This window comes from Myxocyprinus asiaticus, chromosome 38, assembly GCF_019703515.2.
Source record: "Myxocyprinus asiaticus isolate MX2 ecotype Aquarium Trade chromosome 38, UBuf_Myxa_2, whole genome shotgun sequence".
NCBI classification, from domain to species: Eukaryota; Metazoa; Chordata; class Actinopteri; order Cypriniformes; family Catostomidae; genus Myxocyprinus; species Myxocyprinus asiaticus.
In genome coordinates, this window is record NC_059381.1 from 359,344 (window position 1) to 385,000 (window position 25,657).

Consider the following 25,657-nt stretch of genomic DNA (forward strand, 5'->3'; position numbering starts at 1 on the left):
CTGTCACAGCAAAGTGAATTTTTTAAAAGGTCATTGTGAGAAACTTCAGCTAGTGAGGTCATGTAAATACTTTGATGCATTGTATCCCATATTTACTTTCAAACTACACAAGAAAATATAGAAATGCTGCTCCCAAACTCATTAAAATCACATGTTTCGGTGCTGTTCTTTTAAACAATTCCTCACAGGGGAGAATGCCCTACAAAATAAGGGAACCCCATTTTACTTCATAGGTGAATCATGAAAGGCTAGAAGGCCAAAAACACCCCTCCTATGTGCAGAACAAAATATAATGTACATATATTTTTATTTCTATGCATTCATTGCTTATCATTGGACACTAACCCCTGATGTTTTCAAGTCCTCGAGACAGATAGAAATTCTCTGTATTTAATTCATGTGTACACTAGATGGAGCAACACATAAGCAACATTACAGCAGAATTTACTACAATATAATCTAAATAAAGTCAAGATAAAGTGTAAAGACATATCCAGCGAAATACACTTTTACCCTATTAAAATGTACGCATGGTTACAATTAAAGAAAATGTACATCAGATGTTCATTTGATTTGCAATGTGACATTGAAGTCCCCAGTTCAAGTTATGATATTTATAATGTTTAATTTCAACCAATTTGAATAGTTTTGCTAACAAGAATAAAGACTATTTGTAAAGTTACAGACTGCTGTGGGCCTAAAAATAAAGTTTTAAATAACTGAAATAATTTTAATTCATTGCACTAGTGTCATTTTCTCATGTCGCCAGAGCTGCATCTTAAACATCTTTGACAAAAAGAAGTGCTAAACGATCAAATGCCTTTATTTTTTTCTATACCGTTAAGTGTTTAATATTCTCTCTAATGCATGTATTCTTTTGTGGTAAATGTGTAATTTTAACACTGACACAGGAGTGTTTTTGTGTGTCCTTTGGTTTAACTGTGACTTTAATTGAAGATCTATTGCTGCGTTCCATTCAACTTGAAAAATCTGATTTTCCAACTTCCTAGTGGGAAAAGTGCAATGGAATGCCACTTGAAGTCGTAATTCCAACTTGGAAACTGAGTTGGAATTATTGATATTGATAAATGAGTCAAAGTTCCGACATTTCATGATATTAAAGCTTGTTTAACAAACGTTAGCAAAGTAGCAGGTGTTCAAAACATGGTAAATTATACTCTCTTTTGATAATCGTACACCTGTGTCACAAATGCTAACATTGCAGAACTATATATGAATGGGGTTGCTAGGATCAGGGGCGGAGCTAGAGGTGGGCCTGGGGGACCCCTGCCCCTCAGACAGAAGCCTGGCCACCCCACTCACAGCCGCACCTCTCCGTCCCGGGTGACAAATTAAGAAAAAGAAACATCATTGATAATTATACATTGTAAAGAGTAAAGACTACTACAACAAAACATAAAATGAGGGGCTTTCCAATAAAAAATTATCAAGATAATTTAATTGTACATTTTTGTTTGGGGTGTGGGGGGGGGGCGGTGCCTGGGTATCTCAGCGAGTATTGACACTGACTATCACACCTGGAGTCGTGAGTTCGAATCCAGGGTGTGCTGAGTGACTCCAGTCAGGTCTCCTAAGCAGCCAAATCAGCCCGGTTGCTAGGGAGGGTATAGTCACATGGGGTAACCTCCTCGTGGTCGTGATTAGTGGTTCTCGCTCTCAATGGGGCGTGTGGTAAGTTGTGTGTGGATCGTGGAGAGTAGCATGAGCCTCCACATTGCTGTGAGTCTCCGCGGTGTCATGCACAACGAGTCACGTGATAAGAATTACGGATTGACGGTCTCAGAAGCGGAGGCAACTGAGACTTGTCCTCCGCCACCTGGATTGAGATGAGTAACCGCACCACCACGAGGACTTAGAGCGCACTGAGAATTGGGCATTCCAAATTGGGGAGAAAAGGGGATACAATCCCCCCCCCCCCTTTTCATTGGATAACTTTCCTCAAAGTGACAGAGAGATAATATCTGACATGTTCACAGTATATTAGATTACAGAAAAAGAGAAAGAAAACAACTCTCCTCAATAAATATACATTATAAAAGGTTAAATATACAGTACAGTAAGACGTAAAGAAGCTCTTTACAGTACAAAGAATTTCTCAATAGAATTTAGAAATGTGTCATTCTTCTTATTATCAATTTCAGTGTTCAAAACGCTTTCAGGATGTGACGACACACATGCACTGTCCATGACGTCATATTTCGGGGGCGTGACGTGAGTGCGTGATGACGTAGCGCGGTGGCGAAGAGATGATGAATGAGACAGATGACACGGACACAACATGAAATGATCTGAATGATCAGTGTGTGGAGATGATGGTGATTCACAAACACACTGAAATATTTGTGCTGATATCTGGATGATGTTGTTAGCGGTTGATTTGCAGTGAAGGGAACGCGCTGTTCTGGCATCATGATGAAACACTGATTCACATCATTCATGTCGGACTGAAACATTCGAGAAAAACAGCAACAACACGATCATCTTCACACACACACACACAGCACGAGAGAGAGAGAAGCGAGCAAGATGGGGTATGTTACCATGATTTACTACATGTGACTCTGATAAACATCATAGTACTGAATGATTACATGCTGTTAACATGGTAAATGTCAGTGTTATGCAGTGCTGCTGCAGAATATCATGGTACTGCCGTGGCACTCTTTAAACACCATTTAAATACTGTAGTACTTTAATATGAATCTGGTTGTACTGACTGACAATCATATTTTTTAAACATGGTTTAGTACCCCATGGTCTTACAATGATACATGTTAAACATGTGTGTATGTCTGGTACTTATTTATTTATTTTTTGGTAAATAATTGGCTGAATACTGCTTGAAAAGATCTTTACACCATATATACTCAGATCATTTCATAATTTGCTTCAGATGACAGATCACTTCATTTGTGCTCAGTCTGAATTCAGTTTTCAGTGACATCATCACGTTATGACATCACAGTATTTTATGGTCACACTGAGATCAGATGATGTCATGTTGTTGTCATTGGATAAATGCAGGTAAACTAAAGCGTATAAAAGTCCTTCCAGTCGTCAGTGCTGTTCCAGAGACGGGGCCAAAAATAGCTGCTGTATCTGAAGTGAAGTGTACTAAATCAGCCAAACGAAACATCTGAACGCATGCAAAGCTGCTGCAGTTCTGGAGCGGAGCGCACTGATTGGCCCTGTCAGAGATGATGTCATAATACTCAGTGAAAGGTTTCTGATGTCACCGTGAAATTGGGAGAAGTTATTGGAAGTTAAGGAGACAATAAGAGAACGTGACATCTTTGATATGAATCACTAACGCTGCATCCGAATATCCATACTACTATATAGTATGCCAATGGAGTAGTATGTCCGAATCTTAATGCGAGAAAAACAAGGGCGTAGATTTGGCTTGACAATTGGGTCGGGGTTGCAGCGTGAAGCGTTTACTCATGTTCAGTGTTAATCTCGTACACAAAATCACTGACAAAAACGTCCGTTGACGAAGAGATTTTTTAAATTTAATTTGTATCCCTTTTCTCCCAGTTTTGGAATGCCCAATTGCCACTACTTAGTAGGTCCTCGTGGTGGTGCGGTTACTCACCTCAATCCGGGTGGTGGAGGACAAGTCTCAGTTGCTAGGGGTGATAGTCAGTGTCAATACTCGCTGAGATACCCAGGCCCCACGACGAAGGGATTTTTGATTTCATCAACGATAAAGAATTTGAGACAAAAAAGACGCATCATGACAATAAGTAAACGATTTTATTAAAGCATACTATTGATGAAAATATGGCAAGATAAAAATGATGCTTGAAGATATTAAAGAAACATCTAGAAAATCTGTATATCGAAAAATAGGGGTGTAACGTTTTGTCGTGGCTCGATACATCACGGTTCAAAAACGTGACATCGTGGAGATGGGACTTTTTTTATTATATTATTATTTAGCATCTGTTCTATCCAATACACATGATGTCCTAAGCCTACGTAATGTGGGCATACAAATGGAAATCGCTTTATTGCACAGAAGGAGCTCTAAAATACGATTACACAGTAGCAACCACAGGTGTTGTACGAAGAGTTTGGCTGAAACGGCGGAAACTGAAACCAGGAGATGCGCCTTTACAGCGCACGGGATCAAATGTACATTTTAAGTGCGAGAGTGATCTGCTCTGATTGCCCGAGAGAAAATTAAAATTTAGCGCAGTTTATTTTTTTTCTCCCTTTTTCTCCCCAATTTGGAATGCCCAATTCCCAATGCGCTCTAAGTCCTCGTGGTGGTGTAGTGACTCGCCTCAATCCGGGTGGTGGAGGATGAATCTCAGTTGCCTCCGCGTCTGAGACCGTCAATCCGCGCATTTTATCACGTGGCTTGTCGAGCGTGTTACCACGGAGACATAGGGCGTGTGGAGGCTTCACGCTATTCTCCGCGGCATCCACACACAACTCACCACGCGCCCCACCGAGAGCGAGAACCACATTATAGTGACCACGAGGAGGTTACCCCATGTGACTCTACCCTCCCTAGCGACCGAGCCAATTTGGTTGCTTAGGAGACCTGGCTGGAGTCACTCAGCACACCCTGGGATTCAAACTCATGATTCCAGGTGTGATAGTCAGCGTATAAAGTCTACGGCAGTTTAATGATGGTGTCATATTAATCTACTATATATAATGCTGAATATTATGTATTAGAGGTCGACTGATAGTGGATTTTGCTGATACTGATAATTAAGATGGTGGGATCAGCTGATAGTTCTTAAAATCGATATATAGAATGGCCAAACATTGTTTTATTCTTTCTTTATTATGGCGTGCTAGGACAAAGAGTCAAAAATGAATAAAATCACAGATGCAGTTTTTTGTTAAACCAGAATTTGGTTCATAACATGTTACTTTTAAGTATAAGCCCGAAACACACCAGGGACTTATTTTGAAATGATGAAAAAACTATCGGCAATTATCAACATAGATTTTTTTGCCGATAACCGATAGTTCCAAAAAGCAACTATCGGCACCGATTAATCGGTAAAACCGATATATCGGTCTACCTCTATTATGTATAATAATACTATAGGGGAATATAATCCTAATGTCAAAGGTCATGTCTGATTTGATTTCATCAGTATGTTATTATTATTTAACTGGATAAGCATGTACTTCCATTAAATATGTACTTTTGAAAATAATATTTAGATGTAATCAGACATAATATTATTTGAGAAAAATAGCATTTTAATGTAAAATATTTTAAATGTTTGTAATCAGTGACAGTGTGTAAGCAGCATATGTATCTAACATAATTCTATATTTTCAGTAAGATGAATTATGAGCTGATATTTAGGTGTCACCAGTACATGAACACTTTTAGCTACATTTTAAAGGAACTGTTTTGCATATGTCTTTAAAGTAATAATAATAAAAACTTTTCTTGATTCAGGCTTAGTTTAAAGAATAGTGTACCAGTGTTATTATAGTATTTATTTTTTATTTAGTTTTTATTTTTAGATTATTTTACATTTTCATTTGAATTTCATTTTTTGTTTTAGTATTTTTCTTGAATGTTTTTTGTTTTGTTTTTGTAGTTTTATACTTTTTTCAAATAAAAATATTTATATTTAGTTATTATTTATTTTTATAGCAGTTTTAGTAATTGTAGTTTTATTTTTTAGTTTATTTGTATTTATTTTGAATTTATTTCAGTGCCACAGATAGTATTGTGTGACACAGTAATGTATTTGCATTTTAGAGTCACAGTTTTGTATTTAAAGTACTCTAACAGCACTCGTTTGCTTTCTGCCAGCTGCCATCACAGCAGTATACCCCGTTACACACAGCTGGCACAGAGACAGAGTAGACGTGGCACTGAACACCTTTACCATTCTGACCATCAAAACTGCAGATGAGTTCATATTGCTCATTAATATTCACATAGTTTTGGGTGCAAATATTAAATGAAAACTAAAAATACGGAAACTAAATATAGATTTTATGTTTTTTATTTTAGTTAGTTGTCAAGGCAAGATTTTCATTTAGTTTTAGTTTTTTAATCTAATACTCATATCTTATTTTATTTTAGTAAACAAAATGTTTTTTATTAGTTTTAGTTTCGTAAACGATAATAACCCTGTCATGAACTGAACAGAATCGTGAGATGAGTGAATCTTTACACCCATAATAAATAAGAATATACTCTGTTATACTCAGACATTATCTGATTGTTTGGTAACAGGCTGCTTAGAGCCGTAAATCTAATAAGAAAGCAAAAATATTTCTTCCTCAAAAGCACTAAAGGAGAAGAATCACAACTAGAAGCCACCGATAGATAACTTATAGTTGATTCTGCATATTAAACCGATACGAGAGAATTTTAATTACACACCTCAGCTAGTAAATATAACATTAATGAAAGAAAATGTAATCACAAACCAGTTGTGTTTGTGTGTGTAACCGTGTTTGTGGCGTGTGATTGGTTGGATTGTGACTGCACTGTGACCAGATGGACAATCTCACCCTTGGCCTGTGTGTGTGTGTGTGTGTGTGTGTGTGTGTGTGTGTGTGTGTAAGAGAACTGCTGATGTGAAAACCTCATCAGCCAGTTTGACTTTTATCTCTGAGTGAGTGTTTGTAACGGACAGAACAGATACACACATACACACAGAGACACACACACAGAGAGACACACACACACACACACACAGAAACACAGAGACACACACACACGTGTTTGAACAATGGTCTAGTGTGTTGTAGTCAAATTCAGTGTCAGTTGTGTGTGATAAGAGTGGATTTCCTCCTACAATGTCAAAACACTCTTGAGTGCCAAACACACACTGCTCACACACATGAGCGGACTGTTCTGGACGTCCGATGATGAATCAGCCGCTGACAAAGTAAAAGTGTGTGTAGAGTAAATAAATGCACTAACAATGGCAGTGAATGGGGCAAGTGAACCAGAGGGTTAAAAACATGTTCTTTGCACATTTTAAACATTTATTCACAGGGCCACATGCCTGCTTCTTAGACTGCCATAATTAGTGATGTGCAAAACAACATATTTTTAAAGTCGACTAGTTGATGGGTTGTCTAAACAGCTACTTAATAATTGAAGTCTTAAGGCAAAGGTTTACTTTGTTTTTCTGCGTGCACAGTCGAGCGCTCAAGGCCAAAGTATACTTCGGTTGTCTATGTACTGTTACATGGGCACATGCACAGATGATGCACACAGACGTGGACTGTCCTAATGAATATCACAAAGCGGTCGTAGTGTGCATGTGTCAAATGCATCCCAACAGGTTCGCGGTCAAAATAGTTGCCTATACTTAGAAATGCTGAGCGATCGACTGCGCAAAACAAGCATGTGGAAAAACTAAGTATACCTTAGACTTTATAAAGGTATAAAGAATATACATCTTTTATTCCTTTTAAAGAATATCTGCTTGGTGATATTCTTTTAGTACAGTCAACGGCAGCTGCATGAGGCGACAGCGCGCTAACTGGGCTGCACACGGACAGTCCGGTCATACTGTGCTGATGACAAAATTTCTATCCTGCGTACTATGCATAAGAAAACCAATGTATACTTTAGTCTTTACAGTTAGGGTGGTTTCTCGTTATTCTGACCCCGATTCGGATGTTTTCTTAGTGGCCGTTCACATAAGATGCGTTCTTGTGTTCAAAAACAGCGAGACGAGCGCAAAGGAATGAAACCGAATGCAGGAGTCTTGAGATGCGTTAATAAAAATTGGCCTACTTTTAACTTGAAAATGTCTCACAAATAGTGTCTCATGAGCACAACCACCACAAGACGCATCACAGTGGCCAAAGACGTCCATCTGAATGTGTTTATCTGTATCAGCGACGTTTTGAGCAGAATTAAACTCTAAAAACGAAGATGAGCTGAATAATAGGAATCACCTCTTTCATACAGTATGTCTGGGGGGTTTTAAGAAGCAGACATATTTAGTTATAATCTTTGTATTGTAATTAATATCAGTAATTAGATGATGAATGAACGTGTGCTGTTAAGTACCGCTGCAGTTCTCTATTGAACACACTTGAATAACGTTGTGAGACTGTTACTCCAGAGACGCCCTTCACACCCTACAGTACTCCTGACCCACATTACAAACCCGCCGAACTCATTCTTCATACAGATTAATTTCACTCTCAGTTTAACTCCAGATGTTTAATGGTTGTTTAAAGCCAACATGAAACAACACCCACAACACATTTCACGGCCATAATGTGATGTGTTTAATAGTAAAACCAAATATTCAATGAGAAAAATCATTATAGTCAACACACATTGTTTTAAAGCAGCTTTACAGAAAATCATACTGTAGTCTCTGTAATGTTGTAAACGTTTTAAAGTCCCCATTGAGCAGTTTCATTGAAAAATGTATTGAAAATAACAGCTGGAATGTGTATTAACCTCGTGTGACCCCAGTCCACATGCGTGGACGTTGTATTTTGGCTTCACTATATGCAACGCATAATTTAATTTCATTTAAACTGACTGATCTCAGTTCAGGAGACTCTGTGCTGTCAGTAAAGGGTTAAACTTTTGATGTACGGAGTCATGTGACCAAACAACATGGCGCTGATCACAGCGGAGTTTGTCTTTGGGTGAAATGCCAATAAAACTACATCTGGTAAGAAACCTCATTACGTTTTTACATTAAAACCTGTTTGAGTCAAAAGATTAGAGTCTCTAGTTTCATCCGGTATAAAATGTGAACGATTTTTCACGAAATGGCACGCTGTTAAACACAATGACCACGTATGTGGACTATAGGCTAATTTTCAGTTAAAATATCTTATCTTTACTGCATTATCACACTGAGAATAAATGAGTTCATCCATAAGCTGATAAATGTGTCTTTCAGAGGCTTTATATGGAGTTAGGATGAAAATAAGGTGCATTTCAAACTGTTCTGAGACCAGTGCAGACAGACAGCACACTGGAGGTTAAGTAATGCACTAAATAGGGAGCAAGGGAGCATCCTATAGCTCTCTATGCAGTTAAGTGCATTCACTCCTAAAATCTGATCAAAAGTTCAGTTTCAGGCTGCAGATGATGTTTGGATCACTCAACATGTTTGACAGACATGTGACAATGATAATCAGTACATAGATTCAGAATTTATAATGTATCATTTTATTTTAACATGGTTGACAGTGATTGGATGATGCTGGACATTACTTTGAATCTGAATTAATTATGCTAATTTCTGATGTAATGTCTGTAACGTCTCATAAACATGAATAATCAACACTCCTGGAAACATAATAAACTATTTGATGAAATAAATCGGACTTTCTATAACTTGATATTATTTAAATTTCACAACTCATACATACATACATACATATTTATTTATTTATTTATTTATTTATTTTTTGCATGTTTCTTAGGGACTACTAGTTACAAATCAAAAAGGGGAATGGAAAATGCACACCGCAGTCACGCTCGGGTCTCAGGAGGTTAATGAAATGTTGACTTTAAAGGACTGCTGTGTTATTTCCAGCTGAAACGGAGATCTTCTAACTTATTAAATCCACCCTGAATCACTTCTGTTAATTTCATACTGAAGCAGTATTCTAACTGAAATGCTGAAGGATAAATATGATGCTGCTTTACAATTTGGCCAAAACGAGGTACTGTATCTCAGGCCACGACCACACTAATTAATTTGTTTGAAAATGCATTAATTACCCTACGTTACACCTCTCATCCACTCTAAAACAGCATTTTTCTCCACCAAAACACATGCTTTGGAAAATGATGACATTTGGATACGTAAATGGATTTGTGTGGATGATGCCAATGATGAAAATATAATTTTGTGGTCTAGTTGTTAGAAGCGTCAGGAGTGCATCAGATGTCTTAAAACACTGAAAGCTTCATCAGCTCACGAGGTTTTGGACCAGAGACAGACAAACACAGATGTGGCATGAGGAAGCTCAAATGTTCTGTATTGTGGAGGAACAAGGAAATCTGCTTTACATGATGGGATTTCCACTATGATCTCAGAGACAACACTGCCTGATAAACTGATAAACGCACACTCATCTTATCTGCAGTGGAACGGATTAACTGTAGTCCTGGACTAAAGCGACATGGTAATACTTCATAATCCAGGACTAGTCATAATCTGCGCTGGTGTAGGTCAAACTCAAATTACTGTCAGTTGTTCTTACTGGTGTTTGATCTCAGATGGCGTGACTGTGTGTGTTGTTCCTGATGTCCCATCATGCACTGCGGCTGCAAGGATCTCTATGAATCTTCTGTCATTTTAGAGAGTGACACACTGCGGTTTTACTGAAATAATCTCTCAACACAATGCGTGTTTGTAGTGGATCATAATCAATTGTTCATGCGTTTGAATGCATTGATGATGTCAGTACTGATCACGTGTGTTGTTTTTTTCTTCCAGAGAGCAGCCGATCTTCAGCACTCGAGCTCACGTCTTCCAGATCGACCCGAACACTAAGAAGAACTGGCTGCCCACCAGCAAACACGCCGTCACTGTGTCGTACTTCTACGACAGTACACGCAATGTCTACCGCATCATTAGCCTGGATGGGTCAAAGGTCAGAGCATGAGCTGTGATGTCATCACACAATCAAAGCACTGTCTCACACACACACACACATGAGTGGGCCTGTGGAGTGTGGGTTGGTTAAAAGGAAGATTTTTTTAGAGTCTATGGTTGCGTAACACTTACTACACACATAACAACAACCGCCATTCGCCACTAAGTGGCAGAGACGTCACCACTACGCTTGTGCCAGGCTATGTGCACCTTGAGGCCACGTGAAGTTCGAAAGCCCGCTGGCAGGAGGTCACGGGGCAGACCCAGATGCCACGGGTCGACTGACTGAGACGACTGGCTGATGGACCACCTGCACCCCCTACTGTGCCAACTTGCTGTGCTTTAGCCACCCGACGCTCCGCTCGTTGTTGTGAGTGTCACTCCTCCGCCCTCCGTTGTTGTTGAATGGGGGCGACTACCTCCAACTGCCCAGTAGCGTCCTTCACGAGCCTCCTCCACAGAGGCCGATCTTGACACCGCTGGTACCAGTCAGCGGCAAGTCCACTCAGCTCCAGATCCTCCTGTACCACATCATTCCATATCCTCTCTAACCTGTGCTGCGCCCGTTTAGCCCCCTCAATCCGGCCGAACAAAAGCTGTTTAGGCATGCGGGCTACATGGCCCAGCCAGCGCAGCCTTGCCTGCCGGAGGAGCTCACCGATGGGACTTTGTCCAGATCTTTCAAAGATTTGTGAGCTCCTCATACAGTCCAGCCTGGTTAAACCCAGGATGGATCATAGGCAGGTCAGCCTAAATGTTTCTAACCGGCGAAGATGTTCCATTAACGAGGTCCACGTTTCGCAAGTGTAGAGAAGGGAGGGAACGACCGTGGCCGAGAAGACCTGAAGCTTCGTGCGGAGCGACATAACAGGTAGCTTCCACACAGCGTTATGCAACTGATGAAAAGATAATGCCACTCGACTGATTCGGAGTGAGACCTCTGCTGCTAAACCGGATCCGGTCATGAGCACACTGTCCAGGTATGGGAAACTCTCCACTCTCTCCACAACTGCTCTATCACCAATTGGGAGTTGGGGGGGTGGAGTGTCCGATGGTACAAAATACCCAGGCAGGTGCTTAGTTTTGGTGGGGCTGATGGTAAAGCCCCACCTCTTAGTGGCAAGCTCCAGGTTCAGCAACGGCACCCCCAATTCCTCCTCTGAGTGAGCAGCAATTACCAGATCATCGGCATACATAACATGGTTGAGCAATAGGGAGCCATCCCTTGACCGCACCCGGGCATCGATCAGCCTCCCATTGTATCTGTACCAGATGGAAATTCCTCCGGTACAGCTATTGAAGGCTTCACGAACTACGTGGTCAAAATAGATGTTAAATAATGTGGGAGCAAGAGGACATCCCTGTCGCACCCCAAGGTGTACAGGGAATGGCTCTGACTCCTGGCCACGTAGTTTTACCCGGGCCCGCTCACCATCATGAAGGTCCTTAATGATCGTGAGCAGAGGGTCAGGGACTCTGAAAGCACGAAGAACAACCCAGAGCCCAGGCCTACTGATGGTATCATAGGCCTTGACCAGGTCAATAAAGCAGAGATGTAGGTCTTGTTGGAATTCCCTACACATCTGCTGTAGCAGACGGACAGAAAATATGGCATCTGTGCAGGACCGCCCTTTCCTGAAACCGCATTGGGGCTCCGCAAGCCTCTCCTCAGCATGCCTAGCGAGGCGATATGGAATAATCCTTGCCAGGACCTTTCCCGGCACACTGAGGAGTGAAATGTCCCTGTAGTTGTTACAATCTGTGCAGTCCCCTTTCTTAAAGAGTGGGACCACCAGGGCATCCTTCCAATCCTGCGGAACCCGTCCAGTGGTCCAGACTGTTGTTATGATGTGATGTAGGGCAGTCTGTGCACAAACGCCACCCTCCCTCAGCATTTCACCTGGGAGATCATCTCTGCCCGGTGCCTTTCCCGGTTTCATACACACACACTCACTACATACACACACACACTACACATACACACACAGAGTGCAGTCAACTGTACAACAATCAGTCTATGAAAACACGTTGCCTTTTCTATTTGTACACAAACAATATTAGATTATTCAGATTCTGTGTTTTACAACTTCTCATAGATTTGCATTTATGTTAGTGTACAAGAATATTCAGTGTCTGCCAAAGTCACGATCCACAGATGCGTCGACTCTTCTCGATGTTGTTGCATTAATCGAGAGTGTTTCAGAATGTACACAGATACTTGTTCACCCCCTGCACTAGTACAGACACTTAGTTCAGTGTTTTCCAACCACTGTGCCGTGGCACATAGTGTGCCGTGAAGATTATCAAATTCCACAAAATAAATAAATGCATGAAAAAAAAATTAATTTCAGGGATCCAAACTGAGAAATTCGCTGTTTTGAAACCATAATCGGTCACTTTTGTGATTGTGAAGAGCAATGATTAATGTGTAAAAGTGAGTGATATTTGTACACGTTAAGGGGCGTTCACATGACTCGCGTCAGCGCTGCAGAATACATTGAAGTCTATGAAGTGACGTCACTTTACACCAAAGTGTTTTTCACACACACGTTTTTGCTTCACCAATAATGTCTTTGAGAGCACTGAACAACAAGAAATATTTCAAAACTGTCCAAATTTGTGAAGATATTGAATATCTCAGTTTCTTTTAATTAAATATGAGCTTATTGTTTACGAATATCAGAGACCCCAGTTATTGAACTCATTTAAATTCACCAAGAAAACACTTCAACCTAAACATAAACGATCATTTTATTACTTTCTGCATCAAAGCAACTGCAACTCTCTTCCAAATACATGTTGTCGATGTTTATTGTGCTCATCTCCCGCTTTCTTACGTGGCAAACTCGTAAAATCGCCCCTCTGTGACGCTTTCTGCAACTCTTGTCGTGTGGAGGGCAATGCGGCGCTCGACGCTGGCGATGAACGGAGCGTTGACGTCTCGACTCGTGTGAAATGAGCTTTACAATGATGAAAGAACATTATTGAAACTCAAAATGATTATTATTTGTCTATTATTGTGGTCATGCTCAGCAGTTTAAATACTGTAGGAAAATGATCCCGTAGATCTGCTTTGTGTTTCTAATTCTTATACTGACGTCATGCAAGTTTTAATAAAGGAGAAGGACGTTATTGAAACTCACTGTTATTAGACTATTATTGTTGTCTGGATGAAAAATAATGCTCCGACTGAAGGAAGACTCTAGATCTGTTTAAACACTATAAAGTCTCTTGGGAGATTTCGGTCATGAACGACTCAAAATGATTCACTGACTCACTCAGAATGTTTTAGTCGTAAAAAGTGTGCCGTGGCAGAAAAACGTTTGGGAAACACTGACTTAGACAATGTTTAATAAGATAATATTGATTTTCCGATTAATCACAGTCTTCATTTGAACGATCTCAATATTAATTCTAATATACCCAAGATTGATATTTACTTTACAGAGTGGCCCCAAAAAAAAAAAAAAAAACGGGGCCACTATGTTTGATTGCTCATATCCTAAAAGTGCATAAAGGCGTTTGCATGATTTTTGGTGTACTTCTGCGACCTTTTGTAAGCAACAAAATGACATCACAGTGACTGTGTCATCGTGAGCAACAACTTGCTACAAATAAATAAATAAGCACATTAGGGGAAGTATTTAAAGATTCTTATAAATGCATTAAAAAATATCTACAGAATCAAATTGTTAAATGAATCAATGTGTTTCAGAACAAAACAAATTGTTCTTAATTAGCAGAAAATCATTTGGTATTGAATTGAAAACCCATGATTCATAAATCGAATCGAAGATTCACACCCCTAGTGTCCAAAGACGAGACCCACACAATCCATTTGTCACTGAATAATGTCTCTTTTAACATCCTTTCTGTTCTTTACAGTCAGTTGATGATCTAAAACAACAAAAAAAGAAACATTTAATTCGAATCACACATAGGACGAATTCTGGTTAATATGCGCTCGATTTAAACACGTATGTGAGACGCTTGCGGAACTGCCGCTAGTCTTAAAGAGACAGAACCATTTTAGCACTTGTTCTACAAATCAGTGATAATACTTGTAAATGGCACAAATTATGCATATAAACAATAAACATAATAAAATATACAGTATATATTACTGTAAATATAATTTATGCAGTTTAAAGATATCATATTTACTGATGAAATCCATGCATTTGTACATTTTTAAAAAGCTCAAATATGATGAACTAGTGAAAATATCATTTGTAAAAAGGTTAGAAGGTGCCCTGTATAATTAACAGAGAATTTTTATCATATGTAAGCAAAATGGACTTTTTTTTGGGGGGGGGGGGGATTTTTCCCCTTTTTCTCCCAATTTGGAATGCCCAATTCCCAATGCGCTCTAAGTCCTCGTGGTGGTGTAGTGACTCGCCTCAATCCGGGTGGCGGAGGATGAATCTCAGTTGCCTCCGCGTCTGAGACAGTCAACCCGCGCATCTTATCACGTGGCTTGTTGAGCGCGTTGCCATGGAGACATAGCGCGTGTGGAGGCTTCACGCCATCCACCGCGGCAACTACGCTCAAATCACCATGTGCCCCACCGAGAACAAACCACATTATAGCGACCACGAGGAGGTTACCCCATGTGACTCTACCCTCCCTAGCAACCGGGCCAATTTGGTTGCTTAGGAGACCTGGCTGGAGTCACTCAGCACGCCATGGGATTCGAACTAGCGAACTAGCGTATTTTACCACTGAGCTACCCAGGCCCCCCAAGCAAAATGGACATTAAAACTTGAATATATCCAAATTAATCGAAATTAGAATTGAAAGCTTATGATTTGGAAATGAAGCCTGTTTTTAGAACAGTTTAGATATTTTCACCCCAAATACTCATTACTGTAATGTGAGGGGAAAAAATAATATATTATTTAAATCAAAGTATTTGCACAGTATTTTTATTGTGATATATATACAGTATATATTTCTAGTGATTTTGTGATGAAATGTGTGAGCTTCAATAGTGTTCTGTGTAAATGTGATGTTTTGTTTCGTGCAGGCGATCATCAACAGCACCATCACTCCAAATATGAACTTCACCAAAACATCACACAAGTTCGGTCAGTGGGCGGACAGTCGCGCAAACACCGTCTACGGGCTTGGCTTCTCGTCTGAAGCTCATCTGAGTAAAGTGAGCTCTCACAAATCACAACTGGTCTTATTATTCAATGTGGCTGCGTTTCCTGTTTTCATTGAGGGTAATAAATGAAATTTGTGTTTCTTTGTTTCTGTTTGTTTGTCCATCTGCAGTTTGCAGAAAAATTTGCAGAGTTTAAAGAAGCGGCACGATTAGCAAAAGAGAAATCTCAGGAGAAGATGGAGTTAACCAGCTCACCATCACAGGTACATCACTAAACCACTACTAACCTGCTCACAAAATCATTTTCACACCCTTGCAGCTCTAATTATATTCTTGTTTTTACTTCTAAAACTCTTTACATCACATTATCTCTCAAGCGCAAACCAGTCTCGTGTTTTCCGCGCTTAAAGGTAAGGAGGAACCACCAGAACCTTTACGATCCAACAAAACCCACGTCACCACCCATCCAAACCTCTTAGACCCAGAGACCAACTGAACCAGTTAACCCTTTAAGCTCTGAAGGTGTTTTTAAAGATTTCCAGTTTCAGTGGCATACCCAAAATTAAAGGCTTAAAACTCGACAAAAAAACAAACAAGGAGTGTCAAGTGTTTGGTATCATTGTAAAGAAAACTTTTCACATTTTATTATGATATATTCTGAGACTCTCAGTCTAAGAAACTGCTGAAAAATAAAAAAACAAATTGAGCCAAAAATTTACTTTTTTTCTTATTTTTCTGATTTGACATTATATATCTCTGGGTGTAAATAAGGTGACTCTGAAAATCTGCTTTTGTTTTGTTCCCAATCATGTCAACTGTATCTGAGAAAATGTTTGTGTTGATACAACAAAGCAATCAAAAGTTATAGCATTACAAAAATAATTTATACTATTGTGCAAAAACATCTCAATATGTCTAAAAGTCTCTCCAAACAAATAAAACATAATGTAAACACAACAACGACTAAATGTTTGCATAGCATGCAGACATGATTTTAGTAATGAGATTTCACAGAATGAGTTTCATTCTGTGTCATTTGAGTCATCATTGAGTCTGTATCATGTATTTGGTGCCATCTCCTGGTGGCCATATGTAACATTGTGCTTCATGTGGATTATCTAATGATCTGTGTATCTGATTATCTTGTGTGTGGACTAGTTTGAACGATAATCACCTCCTCTAAATAATGATATGTGATATTTTATGTTCTGTTTATAGTGAAGTTATAAGTGAAAACGCGGCATGTAAACAACACCAACATAATTGTCAAAAACATATACTTAGCTATTACTCGCTATATTTTTGTCTGTAAGTAAAACAAATAGGCTGGTTGTATTCTACTCTTTGAGAGCTTTCCAACAACATATGACACATGACTATTTGATGAGTTTGATGTTTTTACTGATTGCAATAATATGTACAGTGCAAATTATTTTATAATTGATCAGAACGGAATACTTCTGATTTGTCTGCAAATTTCAAAGCACTTGTTCAGTTTTGGTCATAATGTCTACATGCATTGGAAAGTAGAGCTTCTAAGCTTTCAAACGATACCTATTTTGTGTCAGTCAAGACTGTAGTTATTAATATTTTGACGATTATGTTTTTCTTGCGGGCCCGTCGGCAGCTTAAAGGGTTAAACCAAACAAACTGAAACAAATCCATCCTGAATCCCTTTAATCCCAAACATGAGCTGTAATTTACACACACCTCATTTACTCCCTCAATGTCAAACTGAGAATTCTGCTGCTCAATTACAGCTCTACTGTGATTAATACTTCATGTCCTTTTCTCATGATTTCACTCAATTCTCTAAAACACAAACAGATTCGGAGCAACACAAAGGTAAGAGTGAATCAAATTATCCCAAAACCTCCCTAATCTAAACTATATTCATCAAATCAGTATCAGAACATCTGAAGCTCACTTGTACCATCTCGATGTATGATTCATTCCAATAGGCCGCTTCACAACATGAGTAAAGCAACATTCTTTTACATTTATACGCTTGACTTTTTTACATCAAACTCACTGACCAATAAAATTAAAGCTTTTATATGATTGACAGGTGTGTTTCACACCCGATCAGATGTTAGACATTGATGAAAATTAGTTTCGCACTGTGAATGAAGAGCCATTCTTGTTGTGAATGAAGCTTCAGTTTGTTCCTTTATAACCTCAGAGATGTTGATCTGTCATGTGACATTACATCAAACCACAGCCAGTGTAGAATTAAACTCTGCTGCTTCATTTTACAGGACAAGACCTTTGTTTTTTAGTTTCTTGCAAACATAAATCTTCATGTTTTTGTGAAGTGGGTAACTTTTGCAGCACTAGCACACAAAGAGGTTTCCCAAACACTTCTCCTCATCTGCCATTGGTCGTGATTGTGTATTTGTGATTGTGTTCCTGTTGTGTTTTTGATGTCACAGGAATCCGCGACAGACCTTCAGTCTCCAGTGACCCCTGAGAGCATCAACGGAACAGACGACCGAGTGACGCCTGTCGCCGCGTTCAACACCGAGAGCCGCACGGAGCTCAACGCTGTACCGTTCCCTCACAGGTGACCAGAGACACACCTGACTGTTATTAGTTATGTTTATTAAACCTTTCAGCTCAGAAGGGCCCACGAGAAAAAAATATAATTGTCAAAATGACAAGTAAGTTCAGTTAGGAAACTGTACATGGCGCGGCTGATAGGTCGAACAGGTACACCTTGTCCTGCGCACCCAATTAGAAGCTTTTCCCTTGTGCTACTCACCTCACGCAATACACCGGGAAATAGCTACAGCAGCGCAGTATGTGTAGTGTTATCCCTCCACCTCCCCAGCAACACATGTCTAGATCTGCTTTACGGGGGGCTTATCTTGATGTTGGTATAGTAGCAGCATGTGTAAAGCAGATCTAGTCCACCAAGACTAAGATTACTTTACTGTCATTATAATCAATAAAAATCTTTAATCTATCTCCGAGAGTTGTCTGACATATTAATAACCACAGTCTTGACTGACACAAAATAGGTATCGTTTGAAAGCTTAGAAGCTCTACTTTCCAATGCATGTAGACATTATGACCAAAACTGAACAAGTGCTTTGAAATTTGCAGACAAATCAGAAGTGTTTCGTTTTGATAAATTATAAAAGAAATTGCACTGTACATTTTATTGCAATCAGTAAAAACATAAAACTGATCAAATAGTCATGTGTCATATGTTGTTGGAAAGCTCTCAAAGAGTAGAATAAAACCAGCATATTTATTTTACTCACAGACAAAGATATAGTGAGTAATAGTTAAGTATATCTGTGACAGTTATGTTGGTGTTGCTTATTTGCCGCGTTTTTGCTTATAACTTCACTATAAATGGAACATAAAATATCACATATTAAGAGGAGGTTCAAACGAGTCCACACACAAGATAATCAGATGCATAGATCATTAGATAATCCACATGAAGCACAATGTTACATATGACCACCAGGAGATGGCGCCAAATACATGACACAGACTCAATGATGACTCAAATGACACAGAATGAAACTCATTCTGTGAAATCTCATTACTAAAATCATGTCTGCATGCTATGCAAACCTTTAGTCATTGTTGTGTTTGCATGTGTAATTAGTTCTTATGTACAATTATTATGTTTTATTTGTTTGGAGAGACTTTTAGACATATTGAGATGTTTTTGTACACTAGTATAAATTATTTTTGTAATGTTATAACTTTTGATTGCTTTCTCGTATCAACACAAAATTGTTCTCAGAGAGTTGACATGATTGGGAACAAAACAAAAGTAGTTTTTTCTGAGCCACCTTATTTACACACAGAGATATATCATGTCAAATAAGAAAAATAAGATTTTTATTTGTGTGTGTGTGATTTTTTTCAGCAGTTTCTTAGGCTGAGAGTCTCAGAATGTATCATAATCTATATCATTAAATGTTTTTAAAAGTTTTCTTTACAGTGATACCAAACACTGAAACAGGAAATCTTTAAAAACATGTTCAGAGTTTAAAGAGTCAAGGCAAACATTACTATTACTATTAAAAAATACCATACATTTACAGTGAAAGATCTAGTTTTTAGGTGCATGTTACTGAAATAAAGCTGCAGTATATTCTACAATCACAGCCAACTTATTCATGGTTCTATTGGAAGTGTGTTGAAATCCAAGAACTGAGTCTCTTTCGGCCTGTAAATATTTCCTGCCACTGTTAAAGTTGTTCTGCTTTGAAATGAAGGCACTCCCGTGTGGTTAGACTCTCCATGTGTCGATTAATGTATTCATCTATATTTCATACTCCGCTGGCCTCTCTGGACACTAAAGCATTAAATTAAAACACTGTGTTAGACAAACATTAAATATGAATGTAAATGCACTTAAATCACTTCATGAAAAGCTCTTGGAGCGAGTCTGCGTCCCTCACAATTGCAGTTACACAATTTGGCAGCAAAGCTTTACTCGTTTATGTTTATTATTGTGGAGTCACATTTTTTTTCTTTTAATCAATCACAGAATATCAAGTGAAGTGAGAAACTCCTGCTACATTCAGTTTCTTTAACACTTGATGTCGTTTAAAGGACACGGATGAAGAGACTGTTTTGTCTAAAGCTGCTCTCTTTCTTCTGGTGTTTGGTTCGCACAGCTCGACGTCCATCACTAAACACTGGGAGGCGGAGCTCGCCACTCTGAAGGGAAACAACGCCAAATTAACGGCGGCGCTGCTCGAGTCCACCGCTAACGTCAAACAGTGGAAACAGCAGCTGGCGGCGTATCAGGATGAGGCCGAGAGACTGCACAAACGGGTCAGAGGTCAAACAAAGGCAACAGAGATGTTGACTGTTGGTCCATAACTGTACGTGATGATCACATGATTCTGTGTGTTTGTCAGGTGACAGAGCTGGAGTGTGTTAGTGGACAAACAACAGGCATCAAAACACAGAAAACTGAACTGAATCAGACCATTGAAGAACTTGAAGCCGAACTCAAAGCCAAGGAGGAGGTCAGACTCCCACTACTAACAACCATTTAACTGATTCATACCTGAAACCATTTGAGTACTGAGTGAATTTCATCCTCACAGGAACTGGAGAAGCTGAAAGAGGAAGTTGAAAACGCCAATCAGCTACAAACACAGAAAGATTCACTCACACAAAAGCTGCAGGTAAGCAAACCTCAACAACGAGTGATACTGTTAAAGCCTTTTGAGGATATTCAGTATATATACAGCATGTCAATATTGATGTATTTGCTCTGAAATTTTTATTTTTTATCAGAGGGGTCTGTGGGTGGGGCCAGGAGCGTTTAAAAAGTCAGTCATATGACTGCCACACCTGGAGTCGCGAGTTCAAATCCAGGGTGTGCTGAGTGACTCCAGGCAGGCTTCCTAAGCAACCAAATTGGCCCGGTTGCTAGGGAGGGTAGAGTCACATGGGGTAACCTCCTCGTGGTTGCTATAATGTGGTTCTCACTCTCTGTGGGGCATGTGGTGAGTTGAGCGTGGATGCCGCGGAGAATAGCGTGAAGCTCCACACGCGCTACATCTCCACGGTAACGCGCTCAACAAGCCACGTGATAAGATGAGCGGATTGACGGTCTCGGACGCGGAGGCAACTGAGATTCGTCACTACACCACCCAGACAGAGGCGAGTCACTACGTCACCACGAGGACTTAGAGTGCATTGGGAATTGGGTATTCCAAATTGCGGAGAAAAATAAAAAAAGAGTCAGTCATATGTGGTACCAATTGAAAGATAAGAATCTGAACTTTTCACATCACTTCTCCATTTATGTTACATGAAATAACAAGATAAGATCTGAAAACCTTTGTGTTGGAAATGAGCACCACCTTGAGGCAATGATGTAGAAATATCAATATAACTAGGGACTAAAAACGAAATGTTTTTCATTCCGGTTCGTTCTGAGCAGAAACTGTATTTTTTTGTTCCGGTTCCAGCATTCTGCTACCTCGTTTTCCATTGGTAACCAGTTAGAACAAAAATTAAAGATACAGCGCCTATAATAAGTATTCACCCCCTTCAAGTCAGTATTTAGTAGACGGACATGTGGCAGCAATTACAGCCTTGAGCCGATGTGGATATGTCTCTATCAACTTGGCACATCTGGACGCTGCAGTTTTTCCTCATTCTTCTTTGCAAAACTGCTCAAGCTCTGTCAGGTTGCGTGGGGATCGTGAGTGCCCAGTATTTTTCAAGTCCATCCATAGATTTTCATTTGAGTTGATTTGGACTCTGATTCGGCCACTCCAGAATATTAACATTGTTGTTTTGAAACCATTCTTGTGTAGCTTTGGCTGTATGCTTGGGATGATTGTCTTGCTGGAAAACAAATCTTCTCCCAAGTCTCAGTTCTCTTGCAGACTGCATCAGGTTTTTTTTCAGGATTTTTCTGTATTTTGCAGCATACATTTTACCCTCTACCTTTACAAGCCTTCCAGGGCCGGATGGAGAGAAGCATCCCCACAGCATGATGCTACCACCACCATGTTTCACAGTGGGGATGGTGCATTTTTGATTATGTGCTGTGTTTGGTTTGCGCCAAACATAGCATCTGGTTTGATAGCCAAAAGCTCCATTTTGATCTCATCAGACCATAGAATCTTCTTCCAGCTGACTTCACAGTCTCCCACATGCCTTCTGGCAAACTCTAGCCGATATTCCATATAGGGTTTTCTTTACTCCTGTAAAGCTGTGACTGATGAAGAATCCGGGCAACAGTTGTTGTATGCACAGTCTCTCCCATCTCAGCCACTGAGGCTTGTAAAGTCTCTCGTTGGCCTCGCTCACTAGTCCCCTTCTTGCACGGTCACTCAGTTTTTGAGGACGGTTTGCACTGGGCGGATTTACTGCTGTGCCGTACTTTTTTCATTTCTTAATTATTGACTTCACAGTACTCCAAGGGACATTCAGGGACTTGGAAATGTTCTTGTATCCATCCCCTGATATATGTTATCAATAACCTTTTCACGGATTTGTTTGGAGTGTTCTTTTGTCTTCATGGTGTTGTTTTTCCCAAGATACTGACTCACCAGTAAGTGGACCTTCCAGAGACAAGTGTATTTATACTAAAATCACTTTAAACACCTCGACTGTGCACAGGTGATCTCCATTTAATTAACTGAGAAAATTCTAAAACCAGGTGGTTGCACTGTGATGATTATGTGAGTTGCATTAAAGGGGGTGAATACTTATGCAAACAATTATTTTGTGTTTAATATTTGTTGCAAATTTAGACTAATTGGTAGAAATGTGTTTTGATATGAAAGAGTCTTTTTCTGTTGATCAGTGTCAAAAAAGCCAAATTAACTTCACAATGATTCAAAATGTAAAAACAATAAAATACAGTGCTGTAAAAAGTATTTGCCCCCATCCTGATTTCTTCTATTTTTGTGGATATCTCATACTAAATTGTTTTATAGGCACTGCAGATTAATAATGTTCTTTATTTTTATGACAGTACTCTATCAGACAATGCTGCCTAAAGAATTTTAATAATTTTCATTTTGTTTCCATTACTAAATATTTAACTTCTCAATAAAAACACCCTTAAAACGATTTCATATGTTTTCTGAAAAAGGGGTCCTGAGTATCTCAGTGAGTATTAACGCTGACTATCACACCTGGAGTCACGAGTTCGAATCCAGGGTGTGCTGAGTGAATCCAGCCAGGTCTCCTAAGCAACCAAATTGGCCCGGTTGCTAGGGAGGGTAGAGTCACATGGGGTAACCGCCTCGTGGTCGCTATAATGTGGTTCTAACTCTCGGTGGGGCGTGTGGTGAGTTGTGCGTGGATGCCGCGGAGAATAGCGTGAAGCCTCCACATGCACTACGTCTCCATGGTAACGCGCTCAACAAGCCACGTGATAAGATGCGCGGATTGACGGTCTCAGACGCGGAGGCAACTGAGATTCGTCCTCCACCACCCGGATTGAGGCGAGTCACTACACCACCACGAGGACTTAGAGCACATTGGGAATTGGACATTCCAAATTGGGGAGAAAAGGGGAGAATTTTTTTTTTTTTTTCTGAGAAGCAAAATTGCTTAGGATAGATTTATGTCTGCAAAGATAAAAAATGTTGCCAAGGTATATTCAAGATATATTCTTTGAAAACAAGTTCATATCTTAATAAATATTGTTTATTCATGGTGCAGCATCTAATCTTTTGGGCACATGTGACATTTACAGTCTTATCTCTTATAATACAGTTTCTCGTACTGTTAAACGCACATGAGCACGTGTCTGGATTTGCATATGGTAATTGTATGCAGATGAGGATATGCATAGTAAAAACATGCGTTGTACACTCCATATATGGTTATTTTGGGAAGGAGACGGGGTGGGGAATGAATCATGTGCATCTTCCGCTTGCTGGGATTTATTAAGGGAACGATGCGCAGGTTCTGGCGTACGTACGGTTTTATAAATCGGAATTTTTTTGGTGCGTACGCAAAATCTGACTTTTGTGCTTACGCACACTTTTAGGAGTTTTATACATGAGGCCCCTGGTCTGGGAAAACACGTTCAATATAAGGGACTTAACCAAAATAAGTGATAATAAGCCATTTCTTTTTTTCCCATGTGGGGGAATTATAAGCATAGAAATGATAACAAGCAAATTATACAGTAGCTTATATAAAATAATGTCTTTTCAAAAAATTTAACCAACAATAATTCAGTGAAGACTTGGAAACGACTGAGAAATATACTTTTTACTTTATTAACTGGTTATTAACCTGTTACCAATATTTAAAAATAGGGATGCACCGATCCGATACCTGGATTGGTATTGGCTCTGATACTGAAGCTTTTAGATGGATCGGGTATTGGACCGACGAGCCCGATCCAAATCTGATACTGTGTGTTAGTCATGTTCGTTACTGTTGAGCTCCAAAAATGACATAAAAGAACCATAAGAGTAAGAAGAACAAAGCTTTTATTCTGTCACATATTATACATTTTCATATATACAGTGAAATTTCTTTTTCACATATCCCAGTGAAGCTGGGGTCAGAGTGCAGGGTCAGCCATGATGCCACCTGGAGCAGATAGGGTCAAGGGCCTTGCTCAAGGGCCCAACAGTGGCATCTTGGCAGTATTGGGGCTTGAACCCCCGACCTTCTGGTCAGTAGCCCAGAGCCTTTAACCGCTGAGCCACCACTGCCCCTATAAAAGCAAAAGGCTGCATTTAATATACAGTATGCATGGGGAGTGTGTTTTAGTGAATGGCGCTGCTCTGTTGACACACATACATAACACGCGCAGGCTGGCGAGGCGGTCGCAGCTATTTTCATATTTGAGCACTACTCGTAAACAACATCTCAGATGTAGATACTCAATAGTTCGGTTCATTTATAATATGCATTTAGAACGGCACCGGAGGAGCATTTCACCAGAATCTGAATAAGAAGTAAATTAAACTACTGTGAACTTGCCTACAAACAGACACGTACAGGACGTCCTGCAGAGTTCAGAATGTCAAAATAAAAGCGTGAGGGTTTTATAGTTAAAGGTGCACGACTGAAATACATTACTGTTGTATTTAAAATTCTAAAAGTTATTGTGTGAATGAAAAGTGGATTGATCTCTTAAACTAAATAAATAAAAAAAAGAAGTTGAAAAAATTGTGCAAAGAAAACTGTCTTGTTTTCTACTGAACACTCAGACTGGAATTACTGTTAATTTTATACATTTATATTGAAATATTGTGTAGTTAGAGGTTTGGGTTTCTTTACATATAAAAGAGTACTCCATTAGTTCCACACAGTGAGGTATCGATATTCTAAACTGATTATGAAAACAACAACACTGGTATCGGAATCAGAATTGATTTCAGATATCTGAATCGGATCGGAAGAGAAAAACGGTCTATTTAAAAATAATGATTTCACTCTGGAACAATTGAAAGGGACAATTTGT

The 25,657-nt window shown here is 39.5% G+C and overlaps 1 protein-coding gene across 2 annotated transcripts in view; it reads left to right on the plus strand.

Annotated features, from left to right (window-relative positions):
• The first annotated feature begins 2,246 nt into the window (after nucleotides 1-2,246).
• Nucleotides 2,247-25,657, plus strand: part of LOC127428979 (homer protein homolog 1-like) — a 27,818-nt gene continuing 4,407 nt past the window's right edge. For both annotated transcript variants that reach the window (XR_007895213.1, XM_051677679.1), the window contains exons 1-8: nucleotides 2,247-2,552; nucleotides 10,455-10,611; nucleotides 15,640-15,771; nucleotides 15,891-15,983; nucleotides 18,153-18,283; nucleotides 20,367-20,526; nucleotides 20,613-20,723; nucleotides 20,805-20,885. Coding sequence is in view for 1 of the 2 variants with exons in the window: in XM_051677679.1 (XP_051533639.1) it covers nucleotides 2,548-2,552; nucleotides 10,455-10,611; nucleotides 15,640-15,771; nucleotides 15,891-15,983; nucleotides 18,153-18,283; nucleotides 20,367-20,526; nucleotides 20,613-20,723; nucleotides 20,805-20,885 (870 nt within the window). In the remaining variant the exon portion in view is untranslated. The remainder of the gene's footprint in view (nucleotides 2,553-10,454; nucleotides 10,612-15,639; nucleotides 15,772-15,890; nucleotides 15,984-18,152; nucleotides 18,284-20,366; nucleotides 20,527-20,612; nucleotides 20,724-20,804; nucleotides 20,886-25,657) is intronic.